At 44.0% G+C, this 27,475-nt stretch overlaps 1 protein-coding gene across 1 annotated transcript in view; it reads left to right on the top strand.

Moving 5' to 3' along the window:
* MEGF10 (multiple EGF like domains 10) overlaps nt 1–27,475 on the top strand; it is a 173,534-nt gene that overhangs the window by 95,607 nt on the left and 50,452 nt on the right. The window contains exons 9-12 of the mRNA XM_006130122.5: nt 10,510–10,722; nt 19,264–19,438; nt 21,008–21,128; nt 25,635–25,798. Coding sequence (XP_006130184.2) covers nt 10,510–10,722; nt 19,264–19,438; nt 21,008–21,128; nt 25,635–25,798 — 673 coding nt within the window. The remainder of the gene's footprint in view (nt 1–10,509; nt 10,723–19,263; nt 19,439–21,007; nt 21,129–25,634; nt 25,799–27,475) is intronic.

Below are 27,475 nucleotides of genomic sequence, written 5' to 3'. Positions count from 1 at the left end.
GTCAGTGCTGTCTTTAAGGCACAGTCATGCATATTGAAATTGTTCTTGGGGCAATTCCAAGAGACATGGGCTGTGTCTAGACTGGCCAGTTTTTCCAGAAAATCAGCCGCTTTTCCGGAAAAACTTGCCAGCTGTCTACATTGGCCGCTTGAATTTCCGCAAAAGGACTGACGATGCTGCTCCCGTTCGGGCAAAAGTCCTTTTGCGCAAAAGGGCCAGTGTAGACAGCTCAGATTTGTTTTCCGCAATAAAGCCCCGATCGCGAAAATGGCGAACGGGACTTTTTTGCAGAAAAGCGCGTCTAGATTGGCACGGATGCTTTTCTGCAAAAAGTGCTTTAGCGGAAAAGCGTCCATGCCAATCTAGATGCTCTATTCTGAAAATGCTTTTAACGGAAAACTTTTCCGTTAAAAGCATTTCCGGAAAATCATGCCAGTCTAGACGTAGCCATTGTGTTTGAAGCAGAGACTATCCAGATTTAAAGCTATTCTTCTTATTCCAAACTGTGTAATGTATAGGACATAGTTTGGGGAAGGCAAGAAGTCTGAGGCTTTGTGGCTGTAGTGACTAGAAACCTCTATATGTGAGTTGTAAAGATGCTACTGTTGCTGTTCCAGCCATTAGCTATGAAAATGGCCATGGAGTGGATGCATTGACTTTCAAACCCAGCCTGCAGTTTTGAGGATACCTGATACTATGGCCTGACACTGGATGGCACTTGGGGCTATTCTTATCATACAATATTTGTAGCATTTTGTTACATGCTGGATTGAAATCATACCAAATGCTATATTTTGTGCTGCCTGTATCTGAAAAGTAGGATTTATTGTCTGTCATCTTATAGAAGATTCCAAGCAATCAGCATTAGGTACAGTAAACCAGGAAGCTGGGAGGCAAAAGGAAGGAAGGAAGGAAGGAAGGAAGGATATATCTAGGTAGACTTCATGCTACTCCAACATATTAATATTCTTTGCCTGGTCTCTTGAAGCATGGAGTCTACTTCTCACCTCTTTGCATCCAACTAATTTCCCTCTAGTACCACCTTGATGGTATTAGAAAAAGTCAAAGGCCAACTCCAAAAAGAGAGGCAAAAATAGGAAAGAAATATGCCAGCACAAAGAACCCACCTGATGACCTTACATATGTGGTGTAGATTCCCAGTACCAATTATAATCTTGGAGAGCATCCTCTAAGACTAAGTGATCCTACATGCGCACAGTGCCAACAGTGACAAGAAAATAGAGGGAATATACTGGAGATACTCTGTTTTGCATTCTCCCAGTCTTCAAAGGGAGGGTGGATCTGCTGCTCAGATCCCCTTATTTTTTCCCTCTGGCCCCCACAGATTTTATTCTAGGCAGCCAGTATCTGATAGTTTTAACTCTAACCTTCCCATGTTAGTTTTTCACAGGTAGGAACCTTCCAGAACAATGGCTCTTTCCTTCAGTTGAGAAGCGTAATACAAGGAAAAGCATAGTATGAGTAACTTCTGTGGGTTGGTTAGCAACATCTGTGGATTGTCTAGAATCTCCTGCAGAATGGGAGAGGAGTGAGACCAACAACAAGAGAAAATTGTGCACCAGCAAATAGGCCCTTCTTCTCTCCCTCCCTTGCATTGTGGAAAATACTATCCAAATTGGAAGTTGCCATCTTTAAAACTAATAGCCTCAGGCTTGGGGTCTCCCCTTATATATTCTGGCTTCCACTATTCTTTCCCTCTTTGCTTCCTGGCATAATTGTGATTGTCTGGAATTGTCTACAGGAAGGGAGGAGATGAGGGAGTTTAACAAACTGAATTTCTGGTGATGAGTAATTTCCCCCTGTTTTAATGTGGGTTCAGTGTTGTATGTATTGGAAATCTAGAAAAGTTAATGTGACTGAATTACAGGGAACTGTTAGTGGTCTCTGTATATATATTTTATCGTGTGTTGGTACAGCACTAGTGTTATGTGGAAAACATCTGTAACAGCTGGTCTTAATTCAGATTTTTCTTCTTAACCTTCAATTATCTCCTTACAACCAGCTTATGTACTAAAGAACAAAAACTATTGGAAATAGACGTTTTGCTTTATTTTTATGTCAGCTATCATACGAGAAATAATCTTTTTGCAAGCCTTATTCATTATTCAGGGCCTAATCTTACAAGAGGTGCTAAATGGCTCTAATTCTCATTTTGAAACCAACCTATAAGTTCAGCCTCTTGTTCTCCTGTGGGAGTAAGTTGTTAAATCATGTTCCATGGCACTTCACAAACCCTAATGGCTACAGAATCAAGAGAGATTTTAGATATCTGCCCCATTTTGTTTTTAAAGAGCAAATTGTTTCATATGGAATGAAACACAACAGCAATGGCAAAATGAAGAGAGGATCACAATGAATGCTGTGAAAGTGCAACTAAATCTGTTTCTAGTTTCATATTTGCATATTGGATAATTTCAATCAACAATCTAAGATGGCTCTCTTCCCTCAGTGTATGTCTACACTACAGCGCTAATTCGAACTAACTTAGTTCGAATTACTTAATTCGAACTAACGCATCCAGACTAAAAAACTAGTTTGAATTAGCATTTTGCTCATTCGAACTAGCATGTCCACATTAAGTGGACCCTGAACCGGGGTTAAGGATGGCCGGAAGCAGTGCCGGCAGAGCATCAGATTAGGACTTAGAGCGTGGAGCTGCTGTCTCAGGATAGCCAAGGGCTGTGCTTAAAGGGACCTGACCCCCACCCCGGACAGACAATTCTATGGGGTGCCCCGCTTGCAAAGCAGTCCTGTCTTGGAGTGCCCTGAGTGCCCACACTGGGCACATCACAGCACTTGGCCATCAGCCCGGCTGCACTTGCCGCAGGCTGCCATCTGGGGAGAGGGGGCAATTGGGGGGCTGCAGGAGAGCTTCCACCCCCAGAAGCCCGCAGAGCCAGCCCAGTCCTCCCCATAGGGGGCTCGTACCCCATTCATCCTTCACCTCCTTCCACTTACCCTTCCCTAGCCCCCCTTCCTGATGTACAAAATAAAGAAAACGTGTGGTCAAAAATAGAATCTCTCTTTATTGAACAAAACTGGGGGAGACTGGGAAAAGGAGGTGGGAGAGGGGAAGAGAGAGGGTATGGCAACTAAAATGATCAGAGGTTTGGAACAGGTCCCATATGAAGAGAGGCTAAAGAGACTGGGACTTTTCAGTTTAGAAAAGAGGAGACTGAGGGGGGATAGGATAGAGGTCTATAAAAGCATGAGTGGGGTGGGGAGGGTGCATCAAGAAAAGTTCTTCATTAGTTCCCATAATAGAAGGACTAGAGGACACCAAAGGAAAGGAATGGGTAGCAGGCCTCAAACTAGTAACAGAAAGCAAATAGTCAACCTGTGGAACTCCTTGCTGTATGAGGCTGTGAAGGCTAGAACTAGAACAGAGTTTAAAGAGAAGTGAGATCAAGTCATGGAGGTTGGGTCCATGGAGTGGTATTAGCCAGGGGGTAGGAGTGGTATCCCTGCCCAAAGTTTGTGGAAGGCTGGAGAGGGATGGCACGAGACAAATGGCTCGGTCACTGTCTTCGGTCCATCCCCTCCAGGGTCCCTAGGGTTGGCCGCTGTCGGCAGACAGGCTACTGGGCTAGATGGACCTTTGGTCTGACCCAGGATGGCCATTGTAAGCTCAGGGCTCAGGGTCGGGGGTCTCAGTGGACCACCTTGATTTTCATGCACACCTGCTCCTGGGTGGCCAGGCTGGCAGCTCTCCTGCCCTAGACGGCCACTTTCCTGTGCCTAGTGCGGAGGTCATGGACGAGGTCCACGATGTCCGCACTAGCCCAGGCGGGTGCCCGCCTCTTGCTGTCCCGGGCAAGCTCCCGGGAGCTGCCAGCCTGGTCCCGGGAAGAGGGGGAGGGCTGGGAGGCATCGGGTGGCTGGCTCGAGCCGTGCCAGGTGCAGGGTTTGCTAGCTGGGTGCTGGCAGGCTTGCACCTGGCACGGGCACTGGAGCCAGCCTGTGCCCCTTTAAGGGGTCCGGGGCCGGGCGGGGGGCAATAGAGTTTCCCTGGTGTTGGCCAGAGTGGCCACCAGGGAAAGCTGAGGAGGGCTAGCCTCCCACTAGTTCAAATTAAGGGGCTACACACCCCTTAATTCGAACTAGTAAGTTCGAACTAGACTTAGTCCTCGTACAATGAGGTTTACCTAGTTCGAACTAAGCGCTCTGCTAGTTCGAACTAGCAGAGCGCTAGTGTAGCGCCTATCAAAGTTAATTCAAACTAACGTCCGTTAGTTCGAATTAACTTTGTAGTGTAGACATACCCTCACAAACTTGAAAATAATAGTGAAACATATAACACAGCCAGTGCAAATCCATGTTAAAAAGAAGCTAACAGGTATAGAGGTGATAAAACCTGTAGTACAAGTTGTACCTCCCTTAACCAGGACTCTCTGGTCCGGAAACATCCATGGTCCAGAAGGACCAGGGATGCTCCTGGACCACAGAGCCCAGTTATAAGGCGGTCAGATTATAGGGCAAAAGCATGGCCGGAGTGGGGGGGAGGTGAGGTCAGCAACTCACCTGGGAGCCCCATGGGAGGGACGGGAGACATGGAGGGCCTGGCAGCACAGCAGAGACGTCTGCCCACTGTGGCTGGGAGGTAGCAGGGTCAGTAGTGGCCTTGGAGCTCTGGCCCCCATCGCAGAGCTTGGGGTCTGGCAGTGGCTGTAGAGCTCCAGCTCCAGCTGGGGAGGTTGGGTCCGGTAGCAGCTGTGGCGTTCTGGCCTTAGCCATAGAACTCAGGGTGCAGTAGCGGCAGCTAGGGAGCTCCAGCCTGGAAAGCTATGGCCATGCAGGCAGCAGCGGTGCCAGGCTGGAGCCCTAGAAGGGGCAGGAGTTCAGCACAGACCATGTTGGGAGGGATCTCCCTTGGTCCAGCAAATCACCTTGATGGGGATTGGTCAGGTCCTAAGGGTGCTGGACGAGGGAGGTCCAACCTGTAGCAGGACAATTCTATGCAGATGGATTTTTATAAGTTAGTTGTTGATTTAAATAGAAACTACAGCCTCCACCAATCTCTTTGCATTTATCCTAATCTATTATTAATCAGTCTTTTGCACAGATTATAAGAACTTGTTGGGTTTTTCCCTTGAATGTTTATTTTTAGTGAAATTAAATTTTGTATCTTTTTCTTTTGCTGGACTGACAATTTCTTAAAAATGAAACACTGACCCAGATCCCTTGCCCTGCATTTCTTAGTGACTTGGCAGCATGAAAAATACACTAACTGCATTTGAGTCCTTAGCGCAGCAATGGCAACCATGAATATTGAGTGGACCATCCGAGTGGCCTTCCTTCATCTCAGTGGGCCACAGCAGCTGGTGGCCCACTGTGGTTCCACTGTGGCCTGTGGACCCTCTGTCTGCACCCCTCCACCGCACCTTTTGTACACTGGGGGATTGGAGCCCCTCACTCCCTACTCCCTCCCAGCAGTTTCGGAGCACCACAAATTGACTGATGCATGCTCCATCCCTGCTCCTCCCCCTTCTTCACAGAGTTGGAATGCTATGAATCAGCAGTTCGTGGCTGTTCAAGCTCTGGGAAAGAGGGAAAGGAGTAGGGATGGAGCATAAAGTAGCAGATCTGCAGCACTCCAAAAGTGCTAGGAGGGAGGAGAGAGGTAGGAAGTGCAGTGCTTCAGGGTGTGAGAGGTGCATAGAGGAGGTTGTGTGACAGGGGATTCAAAGGAAGCTTTCTGTCCCTCCAAATTCTGCATACCATGCTCTGGGAAATACATGTCTCTCCTCGGGATCTAGCTAAACCATTCAGGAAGAAACTCAACCTAAGATCTTAGTCTAAGTTCCTTCTTGGAAGAAATGACTAATTCTTCTCCTTCTCAGCATTTCTCCACTGGAGAAAATAAAATTTTTTGTAATCGCTTTGCATTTGGCAATCTTTCCTACTAAGGGACAGTATCATCCCCTTCTTCAATATGTTGAATTTGTGAAAATTTGAATTAAGATATCTGGTAATGGACTGGAAACAGTTTCTGTAGCTAAAGCCCAAGGAGAAATATTATTTATTAACTCTCAGAAAGGTAGCCATGTTAGTCTGTATTTGCAAAAACAACAAGAAGTCCTGTGTAATCATGCATCTGACAGAGTAGTTTTTACCTACAAAAGCTGATGCCCAAATAAATCTGTTAGGGTATGTCTACACTACTCCGCTAGTTCGAACTAGCGGGGTAATGTAGACATACCGCATTTGCAAATTAAGCCCGGGATTTTAATTTCCTGGGCTTCATTTGCATAAGCCGGGCACCGCCATTTTTAAATCCCGGCTAGTTCGAACCCCATGCCGCGCGGCTACACGCGGCACGGAGTAACTAGTTCAGATTAGGCTTCCTAATCCGAACTAGCTGTACTCCTCGTTCCACAAGGAGTACAGCTAGTTCGGATTAGAAGCCTAATCCGAACTAGCTACTCCGTGCCGCGTGTAGCCGCGCGGCACGGGGTTCGAACTAGCCGGGATTTAAAAATGGCGGCGCCCGGCTTATGCAAATGAAGCCCGGGAAATTCAAATCCCGGGCTTCATTTGCCTACATTACCCTCCTAGTTCGAATTAGGAGGGTAGTATAGACATACCCTCAGTCTTTAAGGAGCCACAGGACTCCTTACTATCTACAGGCAGTCCCCGACTTACGCGGATCCGACTTATGTCGGATCCGCACTTACGAACGGGGCTTTCTCGCCCCGGAGCTCACAGGCAGCGGTCAGCAACCTCGAGCTCCGGGGCGAGAAAAGCTGCTCCCGGTGCCCCTGGTCTGCTGGGGACCGTCTCCAGCAAACCAGGGGCACCGGGAGCAAAGCGGTCCGGCGCCAGGCAAAGCCTCAGAGGTGAGGCACCCTCCCACCCCCTGCTGCCGCTTTGCTCCCTGTGTCCCTGGTCTGCTGGGGGGGCGCAGCTAGTGTGCCCCCCCCAGCAGACCAGGCTTTTGTTGTGGACCCTGGGGCAGAGCAGGTGGGGCGCTGCCGGTTGGTCCCGCAGCGCCGCTCTGGGTACTACTGGACCAACCCGGCAGCACCCCACTGCTCTGCCCCAGGCCCTGATTCAGCCGCTGCTCAGTTTCAGCAGCGGCTGAATCAGGACTCCTGGGGCAGAGCAGCTAGGGTGCTGCTGGGTTGGTCCAGTAGCACCGAGGAGTGGTGCTACTGGACCAACCCAGCAGCACCCCAGCTGCTCTGCCCCAGACGTCCCCAAGTCAGCCATTGCTGAAACTGACCAGCGCTGACTACAGGAAGCCCGAGGCACAGTTGCTCTGCCCCGGGCTTCCTGGAATCAGCTGCTGATCAGTTTCAGCAGCAGCTGACTTGGGGTTCTTAAGTTGAATCTGTATGTAAGTCAGAACTGGCGGTCAGTTTCAGCAGCGGCTGAATCTGGACGCCAGTTCCGACTTACATACAGATTCAACTTAAGAACAAACCTACAGTCCCTATCTTGTACGTAACCCGGGGACTGCCTGTATTTACTAAAAGTTCACCATGCTTTAGGAATAGTAAGTTTTGAGGCTTATTTAGAGTAAGGTTATGAGGCCTACTTCTAAAGACAGAGATTAGTCCACCCATATTTTGACAATATTGAATCACAGTGTTAATCACAATCCAAAATAAGCTACGCAACTAGAGCTATATCAATTATGTAGCTTAACTTGAAATAGCTTATTTCGGCTTTTGGTACTGTCTCCGCAACAGAAAGTCCAAGTTAGAGCATTCTTCCTCTGACTTCCCTTACTCCTTGTAAAATAAGGATTACAGGAGTTGGAGAAAGAAGTCCTCCAGCTCAAGGACATTATTTTGACATTATGTTGAAATAACTGCTTGTTGTGTAGATGTGGATTATGTTATTTTGAAATAATGTCAATTATTCCGAAATAACGCTGCTGTGTAGATACAGCCTTCTATACAGTTAATCACTTCTAATTAGTTAATTCCAAATTGCTTCACTATGAAGCATGGTAATTATGTTTATTAGCTTTATATTCAAAGTAGGTAGGAAAGTCAAGTACTCAAAAATTAGGAAGTGCTTATGAAACTTTAGTTTGGCATATTTGTATATGGAAGCCAGGTCTATATTGGAACTGGAAGATTGGCTTAAGGTACACAACTCCAGCTACATAAAACGTGTAGCTGGAGTTGGCTTACCTTAAGCCGATCTTGGCAGCATTCACACAGCAGGAGGCTGACGGAAGCAAATGGTCCCATCTGCTTTCCTTACTCCTTGCAACTGTGAGGAGTACAGGTGCTGGCTGGAGCTGCCCTCAGTGTTTGATTTATGGGTCTAAATCGAAACCTGTAAATCAAACGCCAGAAAATCTATCTCCAAAGTGGTGAATGTAGCCTTGCCTGTTGTCACATAGGACAGAGAAAAGGAGGGAATCCAGTTCTCCAGAGTCCCAGTCCAATGCATTAAACACAAGAGGACAGGCATTCTCTTTTTTCAGCTTACTGATTCATTTATTGTCCATCCTATGCATTGAATGATGCAGAAGTCCTATAGAACAAATACCGCGTGACTGTGTAATTAAAATCGTGTCATAATGCATACTCACACTGCCATTTACATTTCCTAACTTTTGAGTGTTTGACATTGCAACCATAATGGGAGAGATCCTTCCTCTGGTCTCTTTATTCTGCCCAAAAGGACCAGAGTAGCATTAAGGGGCCCCAAAAGACACGTATTCAATTGGGTGAGTACTTCCCCTGAGGCAAGCGCTGTGGAAGACAACTGTGTGGCTTCCCCCTTCGTCCCCCTCCCACCAAGGACACTCCTTTCATAAGTCCTGGTGTGTGTGTGGGGGGGGGGGGGTGGAAGGAGAGAGTGCAGAGATACCAGACAATGCTGCAGCCACTAGGTAAACCCAAGGAGATTATTGTAATTTAGAGAGGCCTTCTAGGGGTCTTGCTAGCCACTGGAGTTGCCTAGGATTCAACGACACACATAGTTGGCTTGAAGCTATCATATCCCCCCCTTGTCTCAGGTTGCTAGTCCTACCCTGTGTCTTGTTAGAGCACAGAATCCCACCCAATCTTCTTCTAACATAAGTTTTGTCATTTTTACGATTTAAAAAACAAACAGAAAACTACGTGAAACTATATTTACAGCCCCAGCCGGAAGCTCTCATGGGCCATTGGCTGGGTATGAAGTCAGGATCTTGAGATTAGAGCACAGATGACCACTTGAGCTAAAGAAACTGGTAGTGTCAGTAGGCTTTTTACCTGTTGGGTGAACCAGCCACAAGGAGAGGCAGGGTGTGTGTGTGAGAGAGAGACATATTTAACATTGAGAAACCAATCTATTTTCCCAATGTTAAACTTAAGCTTATTAAGTTTGCAGATGATACCAAGCTGGGAGGGGTTGCGACTGCTCTGGAGGATAGGGTCATAATTCAAAATGATCTGGACAAATTGGAGAAATGGTCTGAGGATGAAGTTTAATAAAGGCAAATGTAAAATGCTCAACTTAGGAAGGAACAATCAGTTTCACACATACAGAATGGGAAGCGACTGTCTAGGAAGGAGTATGGTAGAAAGGGATCTAGAGGTTATAGTGGACCACAGGCTGAATATAAGTGTGATGCTGTTGCAAAAAAAGCAAACACGATTCTGGGATGCATTAACAGGTGTGTTGTGAGCAAGTCATTCTTCCGTTCTACTCTGCGCTGGTTAGGCCTCAGTTGGAATATTGTGTCCAGTTCTAGGCACCACATTTCAAGAAAGATGTGGAGAAATTGGAGAGGGTCCAGAGAAGAGCAACAAGAATGATTAAAGGTCTAGAGAACCTGACATATGAAGGAAGGCTGAAAGAATTGGCTTTGTTTAGTTTAGAAAAGAGAAGACTGAGGGGGGACATGATAGCTGTTTTCAGGTATCTAAAAGGGTGTCATAAGGAGGAGGGAAAAAACTTGTTCATCTTGGCCTTTCAGGATAGAACAAGAAGCAATGGGCTTAAACTGCAGCAAGGGAGGTTTAGGTTGGACATTAGGAAAAAGTTCCTAACTGTCAGGGTGGTCAAACACTGGAATAAATTGCCCAGGGAGGTTGTGGAATCCCTATCTCTGGAGATATTTAAGAGTAGGTTAGATAAATGTCTATCAGGGATGGTCTAGACAGTATTTGGTCCTGCCATGGGGGCAGGGGACTGGACTCGATGACCTCTCGAGGTCCCTTCCAGTCCTATAATTCTATGATTCCCTACCTTTTGTGTGCATAAATGAATGAAATGTTTTTGCTGAAACATTCCAAAAATATTTAGTCTGGAGCAAATAACAATCATGGAAAGGTTAAAATGTGGCAAAGTTGTAAGTAGTTGAAAACAGGAGCTTATAATGAAAAGTAATAGGTAACCTTAAATAAAGACAAACTCCACCTATAATGATTTTAAGAATTCTATCCAGACAAAATTCCTCACACATTAAGATATATTTTTTCATTGATTCTCAAAAAACGTTTTAAATTAAAGGCAAGTAAATTCTTCTGACTTCCCCTACAGATGCCAGGATGAATGTCCAGTGGGGACTTACGGAGTGCAATGTGCAAAAACCTGTCAGTGCATGAATGGAGGGAAATGCTATCATATTAGTGGTGCATGTTTCTGTGATCCAGGATATACGGGAGAACACTGTGAAACACGACTTTGCTCTGAGGGAGTTTATGGTCTAAAGTGTGACAAAAAATGCCCATGTCATTTGCAAAACACTCACAGGTATGTTTTTTTATCTTTTAGCAGATTTTCTCTATGTGGAACATTTAACTAGGAATGTAAAATATAAGGAAATACATTCCTTAGGTTGCCAGGTAGGGTTGCCAGATGGTTTCAACAAAAATACTGGACACACTTGACATTTCATCACAATCTACATTACAATCTACATAACATTGCAGTACATTACATATACATTTCTACATTATTTAGAAAATACTGGACATTTATATTTTCTATTTATATTTTCTCAATTTATTTCCCGAACAGAAAGCTCAAATACAGTGAGCCCTCGCTACTTTGCGGTTCGACCATCGCGGATTCACGACTTCGCGGACTTTTTTCTGTACATTAAAGGGTGGTTTGTTAACAGTACTTTCAAAGCCTCGGGGGAAGCCGGCGGGGGGGCATCCCAGGCGCGCCTGGGCTGCTCCCCCGCCGGAGCCCCTCCGCGGCTTTCAAAGCCTCGGGGGAAGCCGGCGGGGGGGCATCCCAGGCGCGCCTGGGCTGCTCCCCCGCCGGAGCCCCTCCGCGGCTTTCAAAGCCTCGGGGGAAGCCGGCGGGGGGGCATCCCAGGCGCGCCTGGGCTGCTCCCCCGCCGGAGCCCCTCCGCGGCTTTCAAAGCCTACTTCGCGGATTTTCAGCTATCGCGGTCGGGTTTGGAACCTATCTACCGCGATAAACGAGGGTTCACTGTATGTGAATTTCTGGTTCAAAACCGGCCACCTGGCAACCCTATTTCCAGGAAAAATGAAGCAGCTAAAAAATTTAGACAGACTATTTTAAGTTTTTATAATCACAAGAAACACAATAATAATAAGAAGATGATCTGCATTTATTTTTTGTTTTATTTGATGTCTTTAAATAGCAACCGATAATCAGATTTTAAGATAAATGTCAAGATGTATTGACACAAGAGATAAAAATTGACTTGGTCTTTGTCTATATTTACTACATATAAAAATAAATCTTTACATTCTTCACCATATGAAGTCAGTTGGCTTGCTTCTCCTCTCACTTGTGCTGGCATACTATTAATTAAGACTATCGCCAATCAATATATATATAAACAATCAGTTTTAATTAGATATATCTGGATTCTCACCATGATGATAAATTTTCGAAGTGTAACTACTTAATCTAATATTCAAGAAAAGTTGAAGTTAGAGGTATTAGAAGGCATTGTGAGAAATAAATTCATGGATTATTTAAATTGTTCAGCATAATTTCTGTTGGCAAGCCATGTAAGAGAGGGCTGTAATTCTCATATTGCACTTACGTACTTATAGTTTGGTGTACTTGTACTTCTGTTTATCGTATCTACTTGAAATGTGATTTGAAATAATACTGTTTGGACAGGATGTGAGATCCAATAAATTATGCGTTGGAGAGAAAATTTGGGAGTAAAAACACCCATAATCCCTCCCCATTTTCCTGCACGTTGTCTGGAATTCAAAACAGTCATATGGGAGCCAAATACTGCTATGTGTAAGAATTACAGTTAACCAGTTTTCTGTAATTTTACTGAAGACTAGCGTGGAAGTTTAGTTTGACAGGAATGTATTGTGTTGTATAGCATTTCTGATATTTTAAGGATTACTTATGATTTTTCAACACAGCTGTTCCTTCATTTATACCTCTGGAAGACAGCTTGCGGTCAAATCAAATCACAAATGTTCAAATGTAAACAGCAGCATATGGCTAATCTTTTTTTGAACATTTTCTCCTTTGTATGACAAATCAAATGGAACTTAGTAATGTTGTGGGTGTGGAAGTATGTGTGTCTGTAAGTGCATGTTACAGATGAATAGAGAAAAAATGAGAGGAGGGAAGCAAAAATTCACAGGCTTCACAAGACATTCATATATTTTTCTTTTTCCTTCGTGCTAGGGGGTGATTAAGACCACCAACTAGTAGCACTCAGATAACTTATGAATAATGATAAATGTTGGCTTCCCTGAGGATACTTCCCTTCCACTTTTGATGATACAGTTGTTTCTGACTATCTTCTGTGACTAAATGCCAGACCACTGGGAAAGAACTTACTCTCAATTAAACACATCAGGAAACATCTATGTAGAGCTGCCTGGGTATTTTTCCATGAAACATTTTTTGTCAAAAAACTGATTTGTCAAAACAGCAGCTTTTCATAGAATCATATTGGGGTTAGTGGGAAGGGTTCTGAGAGCCAGGAAGGAATTTTGGATAAAGAGAGAAGTGGGCTGTACCCACAAAAGCTCATGATACCATCTACATGTTTTGTTAGTCTATAAAGTGCTACTAGATCATTTGTTGTTTTTTAAGTATATCCCAGTATAGTTCATAGTGCAGTGGTTAGAGCACTGGGATGTGGGAGACCCTGCTTCTGCAGCTTTCCTTACGAGTGCCCTCATAATCATGCTACAGAGTTAGTGTCACTTGCTGGCCTAGTGAATATTTAACTATGTGTATGTATACAAAGTAGAACAGCTTCAACAGGGGAGAAAGACTGACTGATTCTATTGCCAGTGATTAGGGCACTTGCTGGTGAAGAATGAAGATCAAGTGTCTATGCTGACTCTTTCAGATACATCAGCTACCTTGAACGCTACCTACCACAAGGAATTGTTGAGATGTCTATCGACCCAGACAGGGATAGCAATGTATTAGTGTGACATTGTTCTCTTCTGTCCTAGATGGCTCAGAGGGCAGTTCTGTGTTACTGTCTGTCTGTGCCAAGGGCTCTTTCATGGAATGCTTTGTTCTACTCCCCGTCATCATTATGTATGTGAAGTTGTCTGGGTTGCAGTGCCAACCATACACAAATGATGTGCAGCATGTGTTTGTGCTCTTATACCAAATGATGCTGTTGATCAGTTTTCCAGTAATTGGGCATGAATGAAAGTGAGGCTAACCTAAGATAAAATAAAAGTAAAACTAGAATGTTACAGGAACAACGTGAGGAATTGGCAAATGTAATATTTAGCTTCTTTTAATGAGAGGAATTGCTTGTCCTTGCTACTCAGGTCCACAAACCGGGGGGCCTTGTTAGATCTTTGGTTGCTTCTGGAGGTTCAAATGGCAGGTGTCAGCAAATAGTAACTGCCCATCTGTCTCTGGCAAGACAGTTATTTCCTGTTGTTTTGGATATGAACCTGCACTATGTCATTTTGAGGCTGGATTGCTGCCTTTCCTCTGCTTTGGTGGTATCTGGTGATCATTTGGAAACTTTAGGAGGTACAGAATGAAGCTCCTCACTTACCTAGCAGTAATTCATATAGGGAGCAAACTACACAGAGTACACTGTTTTCCAGTTCTTTCCTGAATGCAGTTCAAGTTGTACTATTTTTGATCTGGTGTGCTTGTCTTGGCTTTCTATTGCATCGTTGTTCCATATGGCAGTTAAATCAGCAGGGACACTCAACCTGGCTCCCCAAGGTCATTCTTAATAGTGGGGCTTTGACCCAGGATTTATTCATGGGCTTGGGTTTAGCACAGTCCCAGTATGCTGCTGTTCAGAGCATATCTATTCTCTCATGTTTTTTCTGAGGGAAGAATGGAGGAGATGTTGGGTGGATTCAGCTTGTGTGTGCTAGGAGTGTTTTTAATGTTGACATTAGATCATTTTGTATTTCTGTATGAGATTTTTATGGAATTGAACATATACATAGAGTTTTTCATAGGACCATTTTATAAATTTAAATAAATACATGGCATAAAGTCTTTATATTTATACACATACACATTAAATGTTAACAAAAATGAACAGGAAAAGAAGCAGAAATGCTTGCAACATCTATGCTACCTTTCTATCTCAACACACAAATCTTATTGCCAATTAAGCTAACTGCATGAGAACCATCAAAAAAGCTTCAAAAGTGCTCTAGCTTCCTACATCTAATTACAAATTACTGAATACTAATTTTGGTGTCAATCAATATATGTGCGAGTATGCCTTACTAATACTCACAATGCCTTAGTCTGTCTCATATGCTACACACTTAAAAAAAAAACAGCTCAGAGGATTTATTTCCTAAAATCACTGTACCACTAATTTTCATTTTTATATATTTATCTTATTTCTTCATTCTATGCTGTCCATTGTTGGCAGGGTTGAGAATGCTTTCCAGATCACTGAATACTTCCTATAGTGGTAAGAAATCTGGGGATTATATCCAAAATGCCTCTGGAGGTATGTAGAAAACCAATTTGGTATAAGGATCTTCCTTCTCAGGAAACACATTTTTGCTTCTCTTTCTACATCATGTGTTTCCTGAGGTGAACATGTATTTCATTTGAGAATATTTCCATTCCAGCCCCAATTACCTGTAGTTCTCATATATTAATATACAGACTATTCTCAGCAAACACCACATAACCTGTTGATGTGGCTTGAACTGTTTCCATACACACTAGATCAACCACTCTAAACTTCTCAGTCACCATCCAAATGAAAAGATTAGGGTGCCAGATTTTCCCTCTGATTTACCAAAGTTTTACTCTAAACTAGTCTTGCATTATTAAAAAGAGATGTATACATTCCCTATTTTCACTTGTGACTATTTTAAGATGATGATGATTAATTCTGCAATACCCCAAAGTGCTATAAATACTTGTCATACCTTCAGACCGGAAAACGACCCCTCAGTTTTTTTCCTGTGTGTGTGCATGCGCGCGGCACACACACACACACACACACACACACCGACCGCAAATTAACACACACACACACACACACACCGACCGCAAATTAAGGAAGTCTTGGGCATTTAAAACTTCCTTGTTGCCTTGGGTCATTTAATGTGTCTGGACTTAGACACTTTCTTTCCAGCACACTTCAGGGGACTTTACTTTAATCAGTGCCAGAAGACTATCTTTAAACAGTCTTCCCATTGTAAATATATTTGATCTGGATATTAAGGCTTCCTTTGGTGAGAATTAAGCAAATGCTTTGTCTGCCAGAGTGCTACAGAGTACTCCATTGTGTCCACTTTTCCAGCACATATATCTTAGCACAGCTGATGATGTCCATTTGTTATGAGACAACAGCTGTCTGACTAGCCATTCAATGGAACTGCTGTTTCAGGTAGAGACAGCTGGTCCATCACCAGGTATGTACAGCGTAGACTAGACACATTCTAAAAGGTCACCCAGTTTGACAGTGCCTCTGACTTCTCCTTATGAAAGTGATTTCTTGGAAAGAAGCCAGTTGTACATTTCTTAACCACAGCTTTAAAGAGAAGAACATTCAAATTACTCTTTGAATGCTGCTTTATTAAAGAAAATTATCAACTTTCTCAGACAAAAGGATTGTATTTCTAAATGGGCTTTGTAAGAAAATAAGATGCTGATTCTAACTATTATTTGAAAAATAGTTATAGCTGAATTACCAAGAGTCATAGAAGGAAGCTTGACATTTTTCACCATTTAAATATTTTTAATGTCATGAGAAATTCACAGTTGTGAAATGCAGGTGTAATATATGAAGGGTTTTTTAAATTCAGATATGGAAAAGATAGATCTTTTCTTCTCAAACCAAATAAATGCATACCTTTGTAACTATATGTATTAGTGTTACATTATGTAACATTGTACTAATTGTGTGTGTGTGTGTTTAGTTTGGGGAAAAAATATATATCTTTATACACAGTATATATATATATCTTTATACACACAAAATATATATCTTTATGATGGATAGGAGGAGTGCTGGCCAACACCCAGTGACTAGGGGGTTAAATCAGGTAGCTAGCAAGGGTGTTAGCAGGGGGCCAGAAGAACCAATGGGGATACAATGCTGCAATTTGAATTGGATATAGATACCTGGTCTGCTCTTCCTTTGTAGGGATTTCTAAGAAAAGTGCTGGAGAAAGCATATGCAGGGTTCAGAATTACCATGCCTATATGAAATATTGGACATGGGAGTAAACTTGACAGATCAGCATATATTGTGAATAGAGGGAAAGTGTAACTAGTCATGATCAGGGTATTTTTCTTTATTTTGATTGTGTGGTTTAAACTTCTGTGTGTGAATCCATGCCTTCCCTCTCCCATTCATTATCTAAGGGTATGTCTACACTACAAAGTTAGTTCGAACTAACAGACGTTAGTTCGAACTAACTTTCACAGGTGCTACACTAGCGCTCCGTTAGTTCGAATTTAATTCGAACTAACGGAGCGCTTAGTTCGAACTAGGTAATCCTCATTCCACGAGGATTAAGCCTAGTTCGAACTAGCTAGTTCGAATTAAGGGCTGTGTAGACCCTTAATTCGAACTAGTGGGAGGCTAGCCCTCCCCAGGTTTCCCTGGTGGCCACTCTGGCCAACACCAGGGAAACTCTACTGCCCCCCTCCCGGCCCCGGACCTCTTAAAGGGGCACGGGCTGGCTACGGTGCCCGTGCCAGGTGCAAGCCTGCCAGCACCCAGCCAGCAGACCCTGCAGCTGGCATGGCTCGAGCCACCCACCCGATGCCCCCTAGCCCTCCCCCTCTTCCCGGGACCAGGCTGGCAGCTCCCGGGAGATTCCCCGGGACAGCAAGTGGCGGGCACCCGCCTGGGCTAGTGCGGACATCGTGGACCTTGTCCACGACCTCCGCACTAGGCACAGGAAAGTGGCCGTCTAGGGCAGGAGAGCTGTCAGCCTGGCCACCCAGGAGCAGGTGTGCATGAAAATCAAGGTGGTCCACTGAGACCCCTGACCCTGAGCCCTGAGCTTACAATGGCCGTACTGGGTCAGACCAAAGGTCCATCTAGCCCAGTAGCCTGTCTGCCGACAATGGCCAACCCTAGGAATCCTGGAGGGGATGGACCGAAGACAGTGACCAAGCCATTTGTCTCGTGCCATCCCTCTCCAGCCTTCCACAAACCTTGGGCAGGGACACCACTCCTACCCCCTGGCTAATACCACTCCATGGACCCAACCTCCATGACTTGATCTCACGTCCCTTTAAACTCTGTTCTAGTTCTAGCCTTCACAGCCTCCTGCAGCAAGGAGTTCCAAAGGTTGACTCTTTGCTTTGTGAAGAACAACTTTCTGTTACTTGTTTGAAGCCTGTTACCCATTCCTTTCCTTTGGTGTCCTCTAGTCCTTCTTTATGGGAACTAATGAAAAACTTTTCTGTATGCACCCTCTCCACCCCACTCATGCTTTTAGAGACCTCTATCGTGTCCCCCTCCGTCTCCTCTTTTCTAAGCTGATAAGTCCCAGTCTCTTTAGCCTCTCTTCATATGGGATCTGTTCCCAACCCCTGATCATTTTAGTTGCCCTCCCCTCTCCCACCCTCTCTCTTCCCCTCTCCCACCTCCTTTTCCCAGTCTCCCCCAGATTTGTTCAATAAAGACAGATTCAATTTTTGAACACAATTGTCCTTTATTTTGTACATCAAGAAGAGGGGCTAGGGAAGGGTAAGTGCAAGGAAGTGAGGGAGGAATGGGGTACGAGCACCCAATGGAGAGGACTGGGCTGGCTCTGCGGGCTTCTGGGGGTGGAAGCTCTCCTGCAGCCCCCCAATTGCTCCCTCTCCCCAGATGGCAGCCTGCGGCAAGTGTAGCCAGTCTGATGGCCGAGTGCTGTGATGTGCCCAGTGTGGGTACTCCGGGCAATCCAAGCCAGGACTGCTTTGCAAGCAGGGCACCCCATAGAACTGTCTGTCGGGGGTGGGGGTCGGGACCCTTTAAGCACAGCCCTTGGCTAACCTGAGACAGCATCTCCACGCTCTAAGTCCTCCTCTGATGCCCTGCCGGCATTGCTTCCGGCCATCCTTAAGTCCACTTAATGTGGACATGCTAGTTCGAATTAGCAAAACGCTAATTCGAACTAGTTTTTTAGTCTGGATTCATTAGTTCGAATTAGCTTAGTTCTTAGAATTAACTAATTCGAACTAAGTTAGTTCGAATTAACGTTGTAGGGTAGACGTACCCTAAGAGTTGTTCCCAGAGATTTTCTCTGTGTTTTAATTTTTTACTTAGTTGCTCTGTACATCTAGCAACCAAGTATGCTTTATCAAGTCTATCTTTTGTTTGTTAATAAAAATAACTTTTAAGGTGATGATTTGATTCTTGTGTCTTGGAAAGTAACCGGGGGGGGGGGGGGGGAGGGAGTCTGTGGGTGTATTTGCCTGCCTAAGACTGGGCAGTCAACTACCAGAAACTGTACCTTGTTTTTCTTTTTTCAAGCTCTTTTTGGGGCAGAAGTGCTTGGGATACTCCTGGGGAAGGAATACAAGTGTTCTCTCCTGTTTTTTAGGGTGAAATCACTTGATGGTGGCAGCTTTGGGTTTTTTTTCTCTCAGAGCCAGTGCATCTGTGACTCTGGGGAGTTTTTTTTGTTTTTGCTTTTTTTTGTTGTAAGCAGAGCCAATAGAGGCAAGGTATTTAAGGTTTTATGTGAGCCCCCTCCTTCTGCTCTCAGAGTGCTATAGTGCAGGACAGCCCTGACAATAGTATATGAAGTTCTTTAAACAACATATTTGTAACAATAAGTTGTTCTCTGAAAAAAATTATATTGGGACCTTGGTGTCAGATTTGGTCCCAAATTATTTCTTTCTTTCATCCTGTTCTGCCAGCTGTCATCCTATGTCTGGAGAATGCTCCTGCAAGCCAGGCTGGTCTGGACTCTACTGTAATGAGACATGTTCTCCTGGATTCTATGGCAAATCTTGTCAACAGATCTGCAGCTGCCAAAATGGTGCTGACTGTGACAGTGTGACAGGAAAATGCATCTGTGCCCCTGGATTTAAGGTAAATAATTCTAAAGTTCACAGTTGTTCTTCCCCCTCTCCCCCGCTTTTACTTCCTTCATTTAGGGCTTTATTCAAGGAAATGTTGAGAGTTAATGTGAAGTTAATGGGAGGTGAAGACATTCAGTTTGCCACTTCTCAGGAGTCTCTTAGCTCCTTGTCAGACAGGGTCATAAAGGATAAAAATTGCTCTTAAAAATCATGTAGTGATGAGAATGGGAAAGTGCTAAAGAGGAGTCTGTACTTACTACAACAGGAAGGAATCAGAGGAGGGGAGGAACTGTGTCTGTTGCAGCACTAATATGTGAATTTAACTAACTATTTTATAGTAAAAACTACAACGAATACAGTTATTTCTACAAATCATGATGCCCAATTTCAGTGGTTCTCACAGATGTTCTTGCATAGGATTATACTAAAAATGTAACCTTCAAGACATAGTATGGTACTTCTTTTCTTCTAGCACTAATAGCTATAATATGTGTATAGTAGAAAGAACACTTTAATCAAATGATATTTTTGGAATATTGCATTGCATATGTCCATAAACAATGAAAAGTCCTGTGGCACCTTATAGACTAACAGATTTTTGGAGCATAAGCTTTCGTTGGCAAAGACCTATTTCATCAGATAGTGGGTCTTAACAGATAGCCGCTGTTAGGGTATGTCTACTCTAGCCCCCTAGTTTGAACTAGGGAGGCTAATGTAGACATTCGAAGTTGCAAATGAAGCCTGGGATTTAAATATCCCGGGCTTTATTTGCACATTCCCGTCCGGTCGCCATTTTTTAATTCCACTAGTCCGAAGGAACTGTCCGCAGCTACACGCGGCAGTGAAACGGTAATTCGAACTAAGTTTCATTCCATGAGGAGTAAGAGTTAATTCAAACTAAGGACTTAGTTCGAATTACTGTTTCACTGCCCCGTGTAGCCGCGGGCAGTTACTTCGGACTAGTGGAATTTAAAAATGGTGACCAGACGGGAACGTGCAAATAAAGCCCGGGATATTTAAATCCCGGGCTTCATTTGCAACTTCGAATGCCTACATTAGCCTCCCTATTTTGAACTGGGGGCTAGTGTAGACATACCCTTAGTCTGTAAGGTGTCACAGGACTTCTCATTGTTTATGCAGATTCAGACTAACACGGCTACCCCTCTGATACTTGTATATGTCCAAATTATTTTCCATTAGCATTTTACACTACACTCTACTTTTATAAATTGCTTCTTTGTACAGTAATGCTGAATATTGGCTTAACCAAGTGTTGGCAAATATGTGATGTGCTCTCCTATATCAATTAATATAAAACAAATACTTATTGTAGATTTAAGGAGTATTAAAATGCTTAATGCGTTCCTGTAAACCCAGGCTGACCTGATGACAGCGTAGCATGTGAGACGGTCTGCAAGTTTTCTGCAAGTTACTTGTAACACTGAAACAACAGTCAGTCTTCTCAGAAGGGGGTTGACAGTATAATCTAGGGTTAGAGAACGTGCTGGTGATATTTTTTTTATTTGAACTCTCATTGATGTTTTGTCAAATAATTTTAACATATTTGTGTATGTTTTAGGATTCTGATTGTGCTACTCCTTGCCCTCTGGGAACCTATGGAGTAAATTGTTCCTCTGTGTGCAACTGCAAAAATCAAGCCATCTGTTCTCCCGTGGATGGTTCTTGTTCCTGCAAAGCAGGTCAGAGTGCCTAACAAATTAGTCTCCCATCTCTGTAATCAGTTATCAATATAAGTTATTAATACACCTGAACATGAGCTTTTGAAATAGAGAAGAAGAAATAAACACAAACTTAAATTTTAAAAGAGCCAGGCACTAAGGCCTGGGTCCCTTCACTGTTCATAATAGTGACAAACCAAGAAATATCTCCCTAGCGACGATTGTGGGCAGCTTGCCCTTGCCACTTTGTACACTCATTGCTCTCTGTGCAGGTCACACTGGATTTGTGGCTGAGGGGGATCATCCCCAAGCCAGGATGCTACTCTCAGGAATTGCTGAGCACACGTCACTGTAGCTTTCCTTATGAGTGAGTTATTTGTCAGCACTCTTACTTTTCTACTCACACTCCAAATTAGCATGAATCTGAGCAAGCTCTGGGCCACTGCAGCCTTCTACCCCATACCTGTCCATTCAGCATCACTATTTTTACCCTCCAAATCATAATTTCCACCTTGATTTCCCTTTAGCTTTCCTGCTCAATCCTATGTTGCCCAATTGTTCTTTGACCCAGTTGCAACACTTTCCCTACTTCCCTTTCTTAGCTTCGCCATCATTCCTCAGCACCCTCACTTTGATCCCACTCAGCTGTCGCTGCATCCATCAATATCACCCATCCCACTTTCTTCCATAACCTTCTACTTCCCTGCTTAGTCCTGTCTCCCTGTCAGAACTTGTAATAACTGATAAAACCTGTAAGTACCACCTGCCTCTCCCCAGCTCACCTCGCACACCAGATACTTGTGTGATGTGGCCTGTATATGGCAGGGATGCAGACTGTTTGCAAATTCCTCAGCTTTGTGTTTTGCAGATAGAAAGAATGACAAGAACTCCATTATCCTTCTCCTACACAAGGTTCTGCAGCCATTTCTCATGTCTCCATGCAGGTCCTGTCCAAAGGAATATTTAACATGAAGGCACACCTAAGAATATTTTCTTATACACACAAAGCCTGAGGTTTTCTCCCTACCATCTTCAGGTGGAGAAAATCTTAAAAGCAGGATCATCATCTTGACTGTGCTGCTGCTTAACATGAGGATAATCATCTTGGTCAGGGATAATGGGCAGCCCACAAACTGCTGAGAATCCTGCACCTTCTATGTGCCATGAAGCTCTCCTCTAAAGTTCCTGATTCCTTAGGTGGAGTCTACACTGCTGAATGTAAAGCACGGCTGCGGCAGCACAGCCTGTAGCTGTGGCAGTGGGGTCATAGCACTAGCGCTGAGAGAGAGCTTTCCTAGTGCTGTATGCAAACCTCCTCCAGGAGTAACTCCTAGTGCTGGGAGCCTGTTTACACTGGTGCTTTACAGTGAAGGGCACATGGAGTTGTGGCAGAATTAGCAGGGAAGTGACTACTTGATTTTCCACTCGGGGTTTATGGAGCTAAATTCTCCAAGTATCAGGTGTGCCAGAATCTTTAGCTACAACTGTAATCAGGAATAGTGGCAGTGGACAAATTTGGATTTGCAGCCAAATGGCAGGAGTGTGAGGAGAAAGATTGTTTTCTCCAAGCCTCTGACCAAAGCCCCTGTTCATTTGTTTGGACTTGTAATAACTGAACAAAATATACAATTTTACCCCCAAATAATTAATACTAAGATGAAAAAACCCTGGATGTAATTGTTTACTAAATATTAAACAAGTACTTGTCATAGCAAAAATAGCATGGGACGCAATTTCTAAATAAGGTGAAAATCACATTTATCCCATTTATGATATTTGTGAAGAGCTCTGAGTGAAACCCCATTGATTTCAGTGGGACCAGGAGTTTACCTTCCATTTTCAAATGTTCCATCTGATTATAGGTATTTTTTCCAACAAATTCCTCTACATTTTTTTATTAACAACCATGTTGTTGACTAGCCTTAGCAGGAAGCAAGACGACTAGTCATGAGTCTGTGATGGGAAGTGGAACAGATTTGGGGGGTGAGTTAGAGGTATCAGAGTGTGTTTGGGGAATATGACATACTTTGACCATTCTAATGTTATATGATTCTTCATGGAATTGCCTACTTTAATGATGTTTGTATTATGGGAGGCAATGTAGGGAGTGAAGAGATAGAACACAAATCCTGGAAAGAGTATTGTCGAAAAAGTTTCCATATTTTAATTATTGCAACGAAATACTTGCAATAAATATTTTCCCTGAATTAACCCCTAAGTTCTACAGTTAGAAATCCAGAGCACAAGGCAAATTCATGACAACACGTGTTGCCAATAGCTTATTGATTAGATTCAGTAGAGTTATATTTACCTCCGCTTATTGTAAACAGAGCATAGAATTAGAAACCTAACTTGTGTCACTGTCAATGACAACATATGGCTGCATGGAAGTTAAATCTAATAGATGTATAATATCATGTTTTTACCAGCTTTCTGCTTTTCTGCTTGCTTCTGTGTACTCCCTGACTCATTTTTCTGACTTAACCACATTTTTCTGACTTCAAATTAGAAGGTGCTTATAAGATTTACTGGGTTATTTTTAAATATTCAGGAGGAAGTATGACATTTCCTGAAGTATCTTATATGTGTCTTAGGAAAAACACACCTCACATTGATCTTTTTTTATCCTTCATTTCTTCTGTCAAGACTACTGTTAATACTACATCATAGCTCTGTCTGCATTGAATGCAGTCTCTAAAGAGCCCATCAGAAAAACTACTAAAAGAATAGCTAATACATACTTTATATGAGCAACTTTAAGAACTGACCCTATTTTCTAAGGATTAAATTCTTTCCTTATGCTGGCCCTTGCAGAATTCAAATAGCTTAGTGCATTTTGAACATTCTCAAGGTATTGCTTTCATATTTTGGCACACATCTACAAACTGTGCTGTGCACTGCTGTTAGAGGTGCTCAAGGGCACCTCTTTCTGAACCTGAGCAAGTGCTCAGGTAGGATGACTAATACTCTCTCATAGTCATAGTTAATGTTATCTCTGCTGCTGTATATCACTGAGGGTATGTCTACACAGCAAAGTTATTTTGAAATAACAGCCCTTATTTTGAAATAACTTTCCTAGCATCTACACACCCAAATTTATTTATTTTGAAATAAATTTGAAATAGCGGAGCACTTATTTCGAATTTGGTAAACCTCATTCCACGAGGAATAACGCCAAACTCGAAATAGCTATTTCGAAATAAGTGCTGTGTAGACACTTATTTCAAAATAGGGGGCCTCTAGGCTTCCTAGGGTGCCCTGGTGGCCACTCCAGCCTCAACCAAGAACACTCCACTCCCCCCCCCACTGGAGCCCTTAAAGGGGTAGACTCTGGCCACAGTGCTTGTGCCAACTCCAAGCCTGCCAGCCCAGAGCCAGCAGTCACTGCCCCGACCCAGTGGCCTCAAATCACAGGCAGCCAGCCCTCTACCGCTCCTCAGGAGCAGTCTGCCAGCTCCCAGGAGCCTGTCAGGACCCAGAGAAGGTGGGTGCCTTCCTGGTCCAGGGTGGAGGTCATGGACCTTATTCAGGTTTGGGGGGAATGCCCCCAATGTCCATGATCTCCACACTAGACAGAGGAACACGGCCATTTATGGCAGGATAGTTGCCAGCCTGGCCACCAAAGGTCCCATACAAACCCAGGAGCAGGTTTGCATGACAATCAAGTTGGTCCAGCGAGACCCCAATCCTGAGCTCTGATTTTCCCTTCCCCTGGCTTCCCCCTTCTAGTTCCCTCCTCCCAGGTTTCCCCCTCCCCTCTCCCACCCTCTCTTCTCCCCTCTCCTGCCTCCTTTCCCTAGTCTCACCAGAGTTTCATTCCCTTCCCCCCAGTTTTGCTAAATAAAGAGAGTTTGTGTTCATGAAAATACATGTATTTTATTTGACATCAGGAATGGGGGTTAGGGAGGAGTAAGTGGAAGGACGTGAGGGAGGAATGAGGCACAAGCCCCCAGTGGGGCAGACCAGGGAGGCTCTTAGCGCTCCTAAGGGTGGAAGCTCTCCCACAGAGCCTCCTGGATACTGACAGCCCTCTGATGGACCTCCCGGATGGCAGCCTGCAGAAAGTGCAGCCAGGCTCACAGCAATGCGTCCATGAGAAGCACCAAAGTGCCCAGGGGCAGCTCTGGCTCCACATTGCAGAGTGCTGTGGTGTCCTGAGTGAGGGCAACCAGAGCACTCAGGGACAAAATGCTTTGCTGTCCCTCATTGAGGTGGACAAGCAAGCAGGGAAACTTGAGAACTGGCTGTCCAGGGGGGTCCCTTTAAGCACAGACCTCGGATAGCCTGAGGCAGCAGCCCCACACAGTAAGTCCTGACCTGGTGTCCTGCTGGAATCTGTGCCGGCCAGCCTTAAATGCGATTCACAGTCCACTCAGTGTGGATGTGCTATTTCAAAATAGCAAAATGCTATTTTGAAATAACACTGTAATGTAGACATACCCTGAGAGATTTCAGAAGAGGAATCTCTGAGCAAAGGAAGAGGAACATGTCTATGTTTAATATGACACTTTATTTTTGTTGTGGCAGGTTGGCATGGTGTGGATTGTTCAATAAACTGTCCCAGTGGCACATGGGGTCTTGGCTGTAATTTAACTTGCCAGTGCCTTAATGGAGGAGCTTGTAATGCTCTGGATGGAACCTGTACCTGTGCTCCAGGATGGAGAGGGGAAAAATGTGAACTCACTTGCCAGGTAATTAAAATTCACTCAGTGATAAGCTATGGGGTTTCTATCACTAGTGCCCTCTTCCTGCAAAATTTCCAACTGAGAGTATTTCTGCTGAGTTCAGTGGTACGTCTCAGCTGCATAAATGAATATACAGTACTTTTTTGGGGCCTTTGCATTGAAAATTTGAATCCAAATGTTTCACTGACTGTTTTAGAACTTGTTTAGAAGCTTAGTTAGAACCAAATTCTGTTCTTAGTTACAGCAATATAAAGCAGGAGTCACCTAAACTATTTCAATGCAGTTACTTCAGATTGAGCACGGGAAAGAAATAAAAATGTATCCTCCAATTAACACAAATTACTCTGAATATAATAAGAATGTGTTTTTAACTAGGTTAGTTTGTCTTCCAGTATGAAAATAAAACCCAGATGAAAATCTGTCTCCTTCAATCAGATGTACATAACCTGATGTAGTATCTTGTTTCCTTCCTCTGTTTCACAGCTTTGTCTACTACTTTTAAGATTTAAGCAACCTCTTAGGCAAAGCCAGGGCAAAATATGGCCCTGGAGCCAGATCCAGCCTGACAGGTCACCATATTCAGCCCACAGACGCTGCGGGGAGTCCAAGGCAGGCTCCCCACTTGTCTCACCCCATCCACACGCCGCTCAGAAACGCAGCTGCAGAGTGGTTTTTCTTTAAAAACTGAGAGTCCAGAGGGGAAGAGAGAAAGCTTTAAGAGCTGGTCCTGCCATCAGCACAATCCCATTGGCCAGTTTCTGGCAAGAAACTGGCCAATGAGAGCTGACTGTTTCAATAACAGGCAGCCACGAAGCACAAGGGGCTCCAGAGCACATGGTTGCTGCCTGTGTGGATGTGGGGCAGGCAGCAGTTTTCCCTCTAAACTGCATGGCAGCACAGCTTCAGAGGAGATTCATCAGCCCCACCCAGTCAGAGGTTCAGGGCTCCGTGGATTAAACTGACTGGGCGGGGCTGATTAATCACCTATGAAGCTGTGCTGCCATGCCGCTTAGAGCAGTGGTTCTCAACTCGTTTCAGACCACAGACCGCTAGGCCAATCAAAACATTTTCTTGGACCACCTCCTTTTTGAGACATAATAAAAAAGAGCAGACAATGAACATTTTGGTTTGAAATTTATTTACTAACCGATTTTTGGATTCTCTTCTTACTGACAAGCTTTTCAATGTTTAAGTGATACTTGATAATGCACAATGAATATCGCTTTCCACTGCAAGCCGATTCCTCTGTTTGGACTTAATGTGCAACAAACACGAAAATCCAGTCTCTCACATATAAGTTGATACAAATGGCAAAAGAAATCTGACTGTGTGTGCTGACAGAGCTGGGTAACTCCCAGTCACGCTGGCCCAAAATTTCTCTATGGTAGACTGCTGGTACACGTCTTGAGCCGCAAAATCATTTTTCAGATCCAAGAATTCCTCCTGCAGATCCTCTGGAACACTATTAACATCTGTTGTAAATGGATTTCTGATGAAAGATAATCCATCCCTTGTCCTGTCCACCTCCAGAAAGTATCGTTGGAATTCGTCTCGTAGCTTCCGTAAATGATCGAGAATTTGCGTCCGAATGGCTTCCTTTTCCCCGAGCATGGCATCCACATATGGAAAGTGGTGACACCCACAAGATTTACCCAAGCCAAACCATGTACTTCAAAGAAATTG

The sequence above is a fragment of the Pelodiscus sinensis genome, chromosome 6 (genome assembly GCF_052426305.1).
Source record: "Pelodiscus sinensis isolate ZL-2025 chromosome 6, ASM5242630v1, whole genome shotgun sequence".
Classification (NCBI taxonomy): domain Eukaryota; kingdom Metazoa; phylum Chordata; order Testudines; family Trionychidae; genus Pelodiscus; species Pelodiscus sinensis.
This window is presented reverse-complemented; position numbering and strand designations above follow the sequence as displayed.